The following is a 13,840-nucleotide window of genomic DNA, read 5'->3' as shown; positions in this document are numbered from 1 at the left end:
TTTTGCATTGCCATCATCATCCCTCTCTCTTCCTCTTCACCCATCCACCAACAACCATCTCCTTCCATTGCCTTACAATGCCTGTTTTCTCATGCAGGGGCCCACACCCCTTTACCTTTTAACTTCCAAGGATATCTCCCTATCTATCATTTGAAAAGGATGTCAATTTAAACAAGTCATTTCCAAGACCCATGGTGCTTTGTCCATAACATTCATGGTCTTGGAGTTAATGTTTTTCACAATAAACAGTATGTTACTAAATGTACAGTATGTAAACACATTTATATTGCATCAAAGACATTTACAATTCTAATATTTCACCTGAACCTATGAATTCAGTGTTTTAAAGCATGTAAAAACAAGTGCTATTTCTAATCTTTAATGTTGTTTAATATTCATACTGTAGATGTCCAGTTAACATTTTTATTTTCTGTGTATCACTGACAATGACAGGGGATTTCTCTGACAGTATTTAATGTTGTTATTGTTATTACCGTTATTATTACTGCTAATGAAGGAAATGCTGGCCTTGTTTTCCTCAGCACTCATTTCACCATGGAAATAAATGAGTAAAAAAGACCTTATTGAATTATACTAAAAGCAATCTCAAATAAATGGGGCTTGAATCTGTCTCTATGAGATGAAGCTTACCATGGTGTAATTTCATTTTGCAGGGAACACAACCAGTGAGGGCAAAGTCACAATATAAAGGATTCAGCTATTAAATAAGGCCACAAACATTGTACAGTAGTCTTGCAGTATTGGATATAACATTTTACATTATTACACAAATATGCCAAATTTTGTCTAAGTATATCAAAGTATATCAAACTATAAGATCCTTTATAAACAAATGGTACACATGTTTGTCTTAGACTCCAATTTACTTGTGATGAAACTCATTGTCTATATGCCATCAATGCCATTTTAATTGCTGTTCTTCCGGCCAGGGAGCAAGGAGTCACATCAGTGTACCTCAGGGGTAAAGTCTAAGTGCTCAGCCATGTCCTGGACATGGTTATTGCCAGGAGAGTGATCTGTTTTGCATGTTCTTTTGCAGATGAAACCCATGTGAGCATGGGAAGACAAGTCCAGGAGACCCTGATTACCCAACCATGCCCCATGTGAGAATTGAACCCAGAACCTATTTGCTGTGAAGCGGCAATGCACTGTTCTGTACATTGTTTACCGAATGAGTCTGACTCATCTGTTACATCCACCAACTAGCACCAAAAAATTGAGTTTGATGTCAAATGTGACAATCAATGTACTTCAATGAAACTATCAAAGACACTGGTCTATGTCTATCTGCTAAGCATTGTACTATTAGAGAAAACATGACATTATACTCAAGTACTGTATAATGATGGGCTGCTAGCACCATTGGGGTCCACCAGCAGAGGGCCCATGCATGACCTGGACTCTGCTTTGGAGACCAATATTAGGCCCTGCAAGAACATGTCCAAGCGTGTTTGTAGATACATCATGATAAAAATAAAATAAAAAAATACTGTAGATTCTGACAGCTATTGATTTTTCAAAAAGGAACTCACATTTTGGGATCATGAAACATCCATATTCAGAGTTGAGTTGAGTGTTGTAAGACAACACATTTGAATTCAGTGCACACTGTGCAGCCTACACATTTACATTACATAAGTGGCGTTTTGGGTCATATAGACCCGTGGGTAATCACAAGTGTGTAGGTGAAAAAAAGTTAGGAATTAAACACAAAGGTTTTCTGTGTGTATTTACTGTGTATTTCCTGTGTTTACTTTGTGTATGTCTTTCTCCTTCCTGGCCCTGCTGTTTGATCATAGTACGAAGAACCTGTTTGTTTCCCAGCCTGCCGGAATATCTCATGCTTTTATCGCACTATTTCCCTTTTGTAGGCCAGGTGCAAACTGATGATTGGTTTACAGAAAGTGTCAGACTGGGGAACATTGGACAAGTAACACAAATATGAACGCCACACGAGGGTTAAGCTGTGTTGATGTAGTACTCACATAGAAGAGACCAACTTACATGACAGAACTGTAGAAGTCACCAAGTCAACTGAATATGTGGATGAGATAAGCCGCCTGATAAGATACATGAGTGTTGCCATTGAGTGATGGCATGCTTTCCTGCCTTAGGGGAAGACTGTGAAAGAAGCATCAGATTCCCCTTTCAGATCGTCTTTTAAAAACACACAGGCGAAGGATAAATGTACATCTCCATTAATTGTGCTCTTTGCATCCATTTACTACCTGAAAATGAAGAGCACAGACACCTGCGTGTTGCACCCAAACAAGAGACCTCCTCCCATTTACACTGGCAAAGACTACAGCAAGTAGTGAGTTGGCGCTGAGCGTGGTAGTAGGGGGAGCGCTAACTATGAGGGATGATGCCGATTTATCATGATATTACTGCTCTGACAGGGAAACACACCTGTACTTTTTGATGTAATTTATTGACTGGTTTGTGGATGCTGAGCGAGAGAGGGAAAAAATTAGCACGGCTTTAATTACTGCTGCTGCTGGTTAAAATATTAATGGGGCACAGAGTGTTGCATGCTCATTTCTGTTGATTTTTAATTAGCAGTAATTCATTTCGCACAAAGCATGTTGATGCCTGTGCCGCAGACATTAGTGAAGAAGCTGAATAAAGATGTTTTTCAGGGGAGGTCGTGTGCATACTGAGCATGGTGGGTGAGCACGCTTCAAACACTCAGGCCAGAGAAGAGGACTGACAGGCACAGTAAGGACAGACAAGTGTGAGGAAAAGCCCTCCATCGTTTCTGACAAGTCCAAATCAGGAGCCACAGCCACTGATATGGGAGCAGGACAGCAGGAGAGAAGGGGGGAAAGGAGGGTGGATGGAGGAGACAGGGGGAGGAGAGATTTAAAGGAAAGTTCCCACAAAAAAACGGAAGAGTTTCATTCGCTGTGGGAACGTTTGCAATTTCATCCCGACCCAATAGTCGTATGAATTAATATGCATTGTTTTAAGATGTTGAAACAAATTGAGTCACGTGTCTGCACTCCTGGTTTTGTATTTACGTAAGATTGGATACATTTCGTGCACACAATTCTTGTCTTTAAATGAAGCAATTTGCATCTAAGTGACAGATGTGCACAAGCCTATTAGAAAATTGACGATTAAGAATCTTCCAGAGGATGCGTCAGAAAGATATCCATCAGGTATTTCAGATGTTGTTTTGTGTCTGGCGCAGTGCCAGTGCTTTAAAAAATATACATTGCTTCTGTCTTACCCACATTTTACCCCCTGACCCTCTGATGGTTTGGAGAAACCCTCTCTCATCACCTGAGTCGATTACCCACATTTCTCCTCTCTACGCCCCTCCTCTCTGAGTACATGCCACACCATGGTCCAGGGTGGCATCTGGGAGGCTGTGATTGAGAAGTGTAAATAAATAATAATCCCTGGAAAGGAGACCGGCACATCAGCATCTGTCGACTCCCCAGCTAATAGTTTTTATTGTGGTGCCATCAATTTAGCATTCTTTGTTTCCAGCATCCCCTCCCATGCTGGAAGAGAATCTCCTGTTTTAATTGAACCAAAACAGATTTCTGTTTAAGGCTCTCTTGCTCATGTCTCTTTCGCTTTTCCTACATTTGTATATATATATATATATATATATATATATATATATATATATATATATATATATATATATATATATATATATATATATATATATGAGTGTAAATATGAGGAGCATAAAAACAATATTAACAGGTGATTCTTTTCAGTCATGCTAGAATTGATTTTAAATCGTTTCATATTTTGAACAATACTGTCATATACTTGTTCAATGCTTGATTTTTGTCAGTGTGTCATATACTATACAATAGAAGATTATTTAATGATGTATTTCTATGTCTGTGGTGTCTGTGTGTGTTTTTTTTTCGGTTTACATACAGAAAAATATGCATGCACATATGCATGGTATAGCAAAGACCCCCAGTACAGTAGATGTGGGTCAAGAGGTGACAACGGCAGCTGCTATATACAACAGAAGTGTTGTCTTACCACAGTTCTATTTTCTGAATTACCTTGTTCAACTGCCATATTTACTCTAATAGTGGAGCACTATTTCATACCATTACAATTCTACTACACCTCGAGTTAGCCTCTGGCTGGTAATGTGTGCACATTTCAAAACTGTACATATCTCCTGATTTTATTTGACACTTGCACAAAATTACTAAAAAGTGCCACTTTTGCAGAATATGCTATGTGTGAGTTTAAAAGGTAAAAATATGCTGGTGTTTTGTGGACATAGGAAGCTGGCTGATGGGTGCATAAATAAGGCATGTTGGAACATCTGGTCTTTGTTGTGTGTTCAGCTTTTTAATGTCTTCAAAGAGCAACTCTGACGCATCGCTGACTACCACTCCTTGCACCCGCTTCATTTTAGCACGGAATAATAAACCATCTTTGGGGAATTGTGGCAGCTCGCATCTCTCTCTCTCTCTTCATTTGGATACGCCATCGTCATGTTCCCCCCATTTATGGCAACTTTCTTTTCTACTTAGTTCATTTTAAATTTTTATACCTCAGGGAACACCAGTGTGCCACTGTATTTGGTGGCTATGTAGCTGCAAGCACAATTAAAATTCACACACTTTCTCATCGTCCCCATTGCCCGTATGCTCCTGCGAAGCTTCTGTGGGCAGCATGGCCCAAGATGGAAAGTTGTAAATTTATGATTATATGCTGAATATATTTAGTCTGGAGGGGCCCACTCAAGACAATTAAGCACCCAGAGCCCATAAATTAAACACATATAGGATTTCAAAACTGAATGATGAAATACAAATCCACTTGACCAAGAGGGCCCTGTTCAACTTGTACATTCATTATGGCTGTAGTTAGTGCTGTGTTCAAGCAACGCTGTCTTTCTAAAGTCAACTGTAGTAGCTACATGATACATTAGGCTGTGTTTTCTCAGTGGTGACAGAAAAGTTGCTCCATTGTGGTGCTCTGAGAGATGGTGAAACACTCAGTGTAATGTTATTATTTTAAGAATTCATTCACTTTGACTCAAGGTAATTGAAAGACGAAGGCAGGCTCTGCTCCCTGGGAGAATGAAAATGTTCTCAGTGGGATCAATGGTAGGAAATGCAAAGGCACAAAGGCCTGTTTTTGGCTTTATTGGAATCGGGTTAAGGGATTCAATGCTGCGAAAATGTGTGTTGATGTCAGACCCATAATATTAGATCTATCCAGTGGGTGAAGTACAATTTATTTAAGTGGTTTATGTCATTTGCCAGAATATGGAGTTTCTCAAATAATACCACCTTGATTAGTGAAAATGGCAGATCACGTAAAACAGTACTGAAAGTATTGACCTCTAGTGCTTCATTATTAGAGAAATTAAAAATACACAAATATAGCCATACTAATAAAGTATACATTCTCCCTTCTCATTTTAAACTCTATTATTGCAACAGATCGGTTACAAGCCATTGTCTACTAACTAAAGTTTCAATATAGCATGACTCGGATGCTTCACTACACTACCCTCAGTGTCCATAAGGGGATCTGCTGCCAGTCACTTATAAAAACCTCGACAATCAATCCCAATGTGTGCATTTCTGTGACAGTCAAGCATTACACTTATGTGATGAAGTTGGATATTAGGATTGTGGGTTTGGGGTCATGATTTATTTGACTTCAGCAAACAAACTGTAGCCAAACTAAAAAGGGTGACCCTTTTCTGAGTCTCTGTCTGTGTGTGTGTAAGTGTGGCCCCAGTTAATCCAGACCACATCTTCTAATCTACTCCACCTACACCTGCTCCTAGTCTGCCATCAGCCCCCCTGACTTCAATCAACTCATCAACCAAACAGTAAATCTGGTTGTAAGTCTGATTGAACCTACCTTCCGGTCTACCAACCTACCTGTCCTCTTTGAGTCTGCCAGTCTGCTAGCCTCCCTACCTGACCTGCGTGCCCTACCTTCCGTCCTTCCCCCCCCCCCCGCTTACCTGGTTTGCCTACCTGCCCCACCTGTCCACTACCTCTACCCCTTCTTTTGCAGTGTTTCTCCTGCATTTGGGTCCACTCTGCTTCCATGTAACAAAACCATGTTTTGTAAATCTGAGGCGAGGATCGATATCCATTTCAACTTCAGAATAAAAGTAAAGACTCATATAGGGTATTGAAGAGGACTACACCTTAACTCAGGATTTCTTTTATAATGCAAATCTTCCATTAATAAAACATCTTTGTTTCTAATTGGACTATATTTGTGTAGTTGCAGTTAAAGAGAGCTTACTAAAACATGCAGATAACACCTACCCTTAGTGTTTGAGAATACAGATGTAACAGTAGCCCCCCCCCACCTCACCCCCAGCCTCGTAATACAAAAAAGGAGCCTGTGCTACCATCATATTTGTTCTCTTTATCACGTTAATTAGCACCTTACTCCTGTCCCCTTTTCAAATTAGTTTGTGGGTAAGATTTGGGATTTGATGACTTAAAATGCACTGAGCTAATGAGTTATTCATCCCCTCTGCACAGCTGTTAAAGGTATTTACCAACTTCTCTCGCTTTTTTCGTTTGAGTGTGTTTGCTGTACCACAATGAAGAATGCTGTCTTGACAATCGTTTTGGCAAGACATCTATGTGAGGACAAAAAAGGCATGTGCATCTCTAACTAGAAATGATGGTCAACTTGTTCCTGAAAATTATGTTTCTAGATTTACTCCTAAGCAATATACCTACTGTACAGCATGTAGATTTTATCTAATGCCATTAGAAGGTTAAAAATATGTCAAGTTGGTGCTAAAGGTACTTGAAAGCTGGATGTTTACAGGAACTCTGTTTGAAAACATGGTCACGTTCTCAGAATACTCGTGCATTCTGCCATTTCCCATCTGTCACTGTACCATAATGACAAGGGGAGAGGAATACCAGAATAAAGTACCACACCCTGCCTCGCTCCACACACATTCCCTGCTGTGTGGATGGCTGGTTTCTGGGGATGGGAGGCCAGGAGTCTCGGTAGGGTAGATAACTTGACCTTGCTTGTTGATGGATCATTATTTCAATCTCTTTGCTCCCACAAGCATATGGACACACACACAGACAGACAAACTGTCTTGTCACAAACACACACATACACACACACGCACACTTAACTTAAAGTTACAATATCTGAAGTGTGTCACAACTATTAGGGGTTATCCAAGCTAATCAGCAAAACCACAATACGGTAGTTGCTTTGGTCCTTTAGATTTTTGAATAAGATGTTTGTAACTTGATTTAAAAACAAATCTGTACTGCATTGCTGAAGTCAGTAATGGTATATATCAGGAAAGGAACAGATCTCTATTATAGTTTTTAAAACAACCAAAACTTTGAATACATTTTCTGCAATTCATGTGATAAGTGGTTGGACTCACTCATGTTCAGAAGTGAACCAATGGTTTAGAATCATACTATGACTTTGTGCATTGTGTCTGTTTTGGTCAGTGCATAAGTAGACCCATTGAAACAAGTGGTTGCACATAAGTGGTGTTGTTCATCGATGAGTTATTGCTTTAAAATGGAAGTAGGTAGACAGGTTTAGAAAGGGAAAATGGGTTCAATGGTACTTCAAATAACAAGAGGCCACTTGAGCTAAATTCCCAGAAATGAACAAGAGGGCATAGACTCTGTAAATAGGGATGATTTTGTTGTTCACCATAATTGTCTACCTCCCTGGGTATACAGTACATACGGTGGAATTCTCTTTTCCTGTATCAGCGTATATCCACTCTGTCTGCCACCACCACACCCCTGCATAAAACCTATAGACATTGTTAATTGAAGGGACTTCATAATATTTTTATACTGTAGTTGCCGGGCAACATTTCTACAGTATGTTGTCCAAGGACAGTAAGTGACTAATGATAATTACTGTATCTGGTACATATACCAGTTGAGATTTTGATTTGATTCTGTGGTCAATGAAACAGTTTGAAGGATGTTCACGTTCATGTCACTTTAAGAAGTGTGTGAAGGGTTCCTTATGTCCACTGTGATCTAGATATACACTACACTGCCCACACTACAGCACAGGACATGCCTTACAAGCATGAAGACATGTTAGAGCATTGGCAATCTGTGCATCTTGAGATCATGCTAAGTTCATGAGAGCACACAGTTGAATGTAAGGTCATTAATTTCTTTCACACCTAATCAGCCCAGAACATTATCATGTTCAGCCAACATGAACTTCTACAGCGACACGGAGGCTAATAGTGTCTGTGGAGACATGATTTCTTTAATAATAATTTTTCAACAAAAATTGCTTTGAGGGTGATAAAGGTTCAAGGAAGGGCAATGCACCATACGTTATCTTGAAATTGTCCGAATATGTACGAAAACCCCGGAATTATGTTTGCAGCATACATCCTTTTTTGAATGTGATCATAACATTACCTATGATAATATAAAAACGTGTGCTACTTTTTCCACGTAATACCATGCATATTCATGTGAGTGTGATGCTCAAATTAATGTGTTCGGAAAGATGTTCCAACCCCCCCGAGCCAGTCCTTGTTTAATCTCGTCTTTTGGAAGGCAAAGGGCAGGAGAGCAGAGGAGAGAGCAGTGCTGCGATTAATGTTATTAATTCCCACACCCTAACCTTCTGTTTCCTCTTACACTTCAGGGAGGGGTGAAAAAAAAAACGACTTCAAAGTGTTTAGCTTTGCCAAAAGACTTGGTTGAAGGGAAACTTGATGTACACTGGGTCGCCCAGTGTAAATCACTGAGATCCTTATCATTAGAATACGTTTATTAGACTTTATGCTGCATTTTCTGTTTGATTTACTGCACAGTCCCAAGGGCTGTTAGGTAGGCATCTAGGGCTGTCTTGCATGAGGCAGACCTACCGTTATATTGCAGAAGCCTGACAATAACATCCCTATTTTACTCAAGGTGAACATTGCGGAAACCTTACTATGATATTGGCCGATCAATCAGCACCATTAGGCTGAATGCATGCATGCATGGGTTGCTGTGTTAAGAGACTTGTTCACAGTTTATTGACACTGTTTTAACAAATGGATATGATATGTTGGAAGATGATATCGTCAAATACATGAAAAGCATGCCTTTCATTATTCGACACTATGTTAAACCCACTAAGGAATTGCATTCAATTACTAACTTCATGCCAGAGTATGGACACTACCAGAGTTCTTCCAACTACGCTCTTCCCTTTGGACACAACATTTTACACACTGACTTTTATTTGGGCAAAAGAGCAAAACAGACTGGCTGGCACATATTCAAGGGTGTGAACAGGTACAGGTGTTTTCTTATGGAGCAGACATCTGACTTCACCTGAGGTTCAGGTGACGTTAGGACACCTGTGCTGTTCTAACACTTCACCTCCCTGTAGAGGGCTTTATGATTCAGGTGTTAACACACCTAGATATATTTAAAATCATTGAAGTGCTTCAGACACACTGTAATGAAAGATAAAATGCATAAGAGGAAAGCCAAAGTACAGCAGTCTTTACAGAAAAAAATCTAATTCAGAGATTTGAGTTTTGTGCTTCTGCAGCAAAGTTGAATTTGTTACATCTTAAAATTCAAAAAGTGAAATTTACAAATATTACAATTACAATAGTTTGTTAGTCAAATAATTTACTAATTATTTGATTACTAAAGATTTTTGGAACTATGTTTTTATTATTTAAATAAATGTAAAACATAACCTAACTCAGGTATAGTGGCAGGTCAAATTAATGCAGAGATTCTCTGGTACAATACAAACAGTTTAATTGTGTCATTAACAATCAATACCCACTCCTAGTTAGAACATTTTCTGCATAAAGAAACCGAGAAACACTTATAAAACAGTCAGTCGTAACAAAATAACTGGTGTTCTCATTGAAATAAACTCATAAAAAAGAAACACTTTTTATACAGAATATTTATACAGGAATAGCATCTGAATTGGATTGTTAACCAAAGGAAGACACATTGCAGACATCGATATTCACACAAATTGCATATGTTTTTCTCTCTAATGTGTTCTATAGATTAGTCATTTACCTAAGCTTATTTGCATGATAGTAAAAATTGCATACAACATTAAGTGTGAAGCTTGTAGCATGAGTTGCTTGACATACAGCACGTTTTATAGGCAACCTTTAAAGCACATTTTCCATTTAAAACGTTAAGACACTTTTTGTTTTTTACTGCCCATCAAAATTACATTTATAAATAGAAAAGTATCAGTGAAATTAAAAAGCGCTACTGTATATAACAAACTTTCCAAAAAAGTAATTACATCAAAAACACTGCATGGAGTGCAAATAAATAATGTAGGACAACAAATAAAACAGAGGTTGTGATTCACATTTTAACTATGTGGCGTATCATAAAGTTACAGTGAAAAAGGTTTCACAAAATAATCTAACATCGGCAGTGCCATATAGTACAAGGCATTTGTTGGCATAGTTTATTTAAGACTGTATTTATTTTTACAGTAAATATATGTCTTAATATATATATTTATATTTATTCCCTAACAAATAATATGTAAAGATTGAGCTATTTTCAGTAATGCTCCTGGATTGCATTCCACAGTCTGAATGATCCGTAGTCATGTTTTTTAATTTTTTTATAAATATTTATTTAATTTTTTTAAAATAATAGCTAACATGCCAGAAGGCTCCAGGCTTTGTACCTCATCATTAAGGCCTTGTCATCCACTTGGTCCTCAGTTTTATATGCATTTCGAAAATCAGTTAACATCACATACGTAAACACCTATCAGAGTCCTATCAAACTCCGGCGAGGGGGCGTGGGGTGGGGGGGGATTTTTAATTTAATCAGTAGCTCAAAATGAAAGAAGATCAGTGTAAAACAACAGACATCAAGTGCAGTCAGCAAATATCCACGGCAATGTATTTAGAATATTTTTTTTGTGCAGGTATTTAAATGGTGCATCAGTCTTTACAGTGAATAATACAAGTACAAAATAAAGAAGTTAAACTTCTCGTATTACTGAGTCTGTGAAAATGGGCTTTCCAGTGTGAGAACATGTTGCTTGGCCTGTCAGTCTGCAATTGATAAACACTACTCGTATGCATTCAGTCTGGACTCCACATGACTGATAAAACACAACTTTTCTGGAGCGCGATCGTTCAGCACAGCTCTCAGTCTGTAGGTGTATGAGATCACCATTCTCCGAGAGAAGACCGTGTTTGGGAGCCTGTTTACACCTTGGCCTCATGCTCTGATTGTGCTTGGGCTTCAGCATGTGCCAGCTGTTCCTCCATCTTGATGGAGAAGATGGTGTTGTTGGTCTGAGTGCTCTCCTCAAGCTCCTTCAGCAGCTCTCCACCATCCCTGAAGTCCGACAGCTCTTCCTCGAAGGCTGGGCTGCTGCTGGTGCTGCTGTTCGTGGTGTTGCTGGGCTCCTTGGGCGGCTTCGCCGGATGGTTGACATAAAAGCGCTGGTTCTGGAAGAACTTGATGATGGTGAGCTTGGGCAGGTCCAGCTGGGCCGACAAAGTGTGAATGGCCTCCTCGTCCGGATACAGGCCCACGTCCTGGATGAAGCTCTGGAGGATGCCCAGGGCCTCCAGGGAGATCTTTCCTCCGCCAGTGCGAGCCTTGGCATGGGCCCCTCCGCGGCTGCCCTCGTCCTCGGTCTCTGCCGGGGAGGCTGTGGAGGGCTGGCGAGGGGGCAGCCGGGGGCCCATGGGCAGATGCTGTTGAGGCTGCTGTTGCATGGGCTGCTGGGACAGCAGAGGCTGGGAGGGATGCTGGAGAGACATGGGAGGCTGGTGGTGCTGATGAGGCTGGGGGGGCTGATGAGGCTGGGACTGGAGCAGGGTGGAGATGAGGAGGAGACAAGAAGGGGGGGGGGGGGAGACGGGGGAGTGATCAGCAAACACTTATCGACAGCTCAGTGAGCCCTTTCATTCAAAATCAATTAAGTTGCGTGGAAAAAAATGACCCCTCTGTGTATAGAGCGGTTGCTTAGCTAAAGGAATTTCCAAGGGATATCTCGCTGAATCAGTTCTCCTGAAAAAACGTTTTTTGTGCGTGTTTAGATTGTGTCTTATTGTAAGAGGTTGAGAGCCACCAACTCTTGAAGATACACACATACAATACTCAAACTAATGAACATGAACACATTACAAACAATTGCTCATTCCTACGCACAGAAACACACACACACACACACACACACACACACACACACACACACACACTAACATACTGACAGTTCACAAGGAAACTGAACATGGTAGTCTCAAAGGCTTATCAGACTCTATTCAAATGCTATAGCAGACAGAGATAAACAAACTGCGTGTACAATTCACGTTGAGATGTCTGTCGATTGCAAAGCTGTGAGAATGCTATCGATGGCTCTGCTTTGCAGGCTGTATCCGTTAGAGTAAACACATGACACATTACTCCTAGAATGTCTCATTGTTTGGTTGGAGAGAGAGGTTGAGTGGGCAACTCGTGGTCCCTATTGACCGTACTAAACTGTGTATTTTTTTTACGAGTCAGGGCCACTCGAATTGGGTGTTTCATAATGAAGTTTAGAAAACACAGCACTTTACAGATAGCTTATCAGGCAGCTGCACAGCTGTTTTCAAAGATCTAATTTACAGTAATAAAAGTATACTAGGAGCTATATTAAGGGCAGGTTATCCAATGCAAGCTCATATCTTTTTCTGTACTTCACTGTGTGTGAAATCTCTTTGAAAATAATTTTAATTGGAGTTAACTAATATGGTTTCATAGATTAAGTGAAAATGTGTGATATTGTTTATTTATTACAAATGGAAAAAAGGGCCAACATTATGCATGATCAGTTTTGTTTCAGCACCGCTAAGACTAAATAGCTATTTATTTATAACCTTTAATGGAAGGTGGAAAAATCATTATTTCAAATTGTTTTTTTGTGCACAAAAATAACTGATCAACAACACTATTTTATACGGTGTGAGCCTTAAAGGTTTGGCACTAATTTGCTAGATGTCCTTTTAAAAAGGAAACCTATTAGATTAGTTGATGCTAACTTGACTTTGAAAAGGTTTTCATTAAAAGTAGAAGCATGATCTATTATAATACTTTTACAACACTCATCTGAAACATGTAATTCAGGTTAAGGTTACAAACACAAAAAGGTAACAAACTGGTTAATTAGAAGGAATGAAAATAACTGTTTTTTTGTGTAACATGGAAAATGATCTGTAACATAAATATATCAAGGAATATTGAGTTGTTTTGTGCTTTAGTGTGTAAAGGAACTTTTTTTCCTCACCTGCAGTGGGTCTGTAGACATGTACATCAGAGTTGGGGTCTGTGGGCAAACATTTCAGAGTTGGTATTTGTGTGTGTGGGTGAACACACTGTGTCTGGGTGTTTACAGCTACGTGTGTGTGTGTGTGTGCTAGAGAGAGCACACTGCACAGCTCAGCCTGTGTGTGGGGTCTGCCTCACCTGCATGGGGTCGGTGGACACGTGCATCATGTGGGGGGGCCTGTCTGTGTGGTGCTGCTGTCCTGCGCTGCTCTCCTGCTCGTAGATGGCGTCCCGCTCGGCCTGGGCCAGACTCAGGAAGCGGCGGATCATGGACAAGTTCTCCCACAGTGTGCGGTTCTCTGGAGATGGGTCCTCCTTCCATCGAAGCAGCTCACATAACCACCCCTGCGGAGGGCATCACACAGGGTACAAGAATGGTGAGACATGGAGGGATCATTGAATGTGTTTTGGTTGACCCTGCAGTATGAATATGGGTCTTAAAGAATCTACCAAAAGGAGTCAGGTGGCTGAGCGGGTAGGGAATCGGGCTAGTAATCAGA

At 40.1% G+C, this 13,840-nt stretch overlaps 1 protein-coding gene across 3 annotated transcripts in view; it reads right to left on the bottom strand.

Annotated features, from left to right (window-relative positions):
- Positions 1 to 9,245: 9,245 nt before the first annotated feature.
- Positions 9,246 to 13,840, bottom strand: part of satb1b (SATB homeobox 1b) — a 39,140-nt gene continuing 34,545 nt past the window's right edge. For all 3 annotated transcript variants that reach the window (XM_084708718.1, XM_084708720.1, XM_084708719.1), the window contains 3 exons: positions 13,479 to 13,685; positions 13,300 to 13,338; positions 9,246 to 11,842 (listed from right to left, as the gene is read on the bottom strand). In XM_084708718.1, the coding sequence (XP_084564844.1) occupies positions 11,231 to 11,842; positions 13,300 to 13,338; positions 13,479 to 13,685 (858 nt within the window). In that variant the 3' untranslated portion in view covers positions 9,246 to 11,230. The remainder of the gene's footprint in view (positions 11,843 to 13,299; positions 13,339 to 13,478; positions 13,686 to 13,840) is intronic.

Source organism: Hypomesus nipponensis, chromosome 2, assembly GCF_054491055.1.
Source record: "Hypomesus nipponensis isolate SF chromosome 2, ASM5449105v1, whole genome shotgun sequence".
NCBI lineage: Eukaryota > Metazoa > Chordata > Actinopteri > Osmeriformes > Osmeridae > Hypomesus > Hypomesus nipponensis.
The sequence above is the reverse complement of the archived record's forward strand: the minus strand, read 5'-3'. Positions and strand labels throughout refer to the sequence as shown.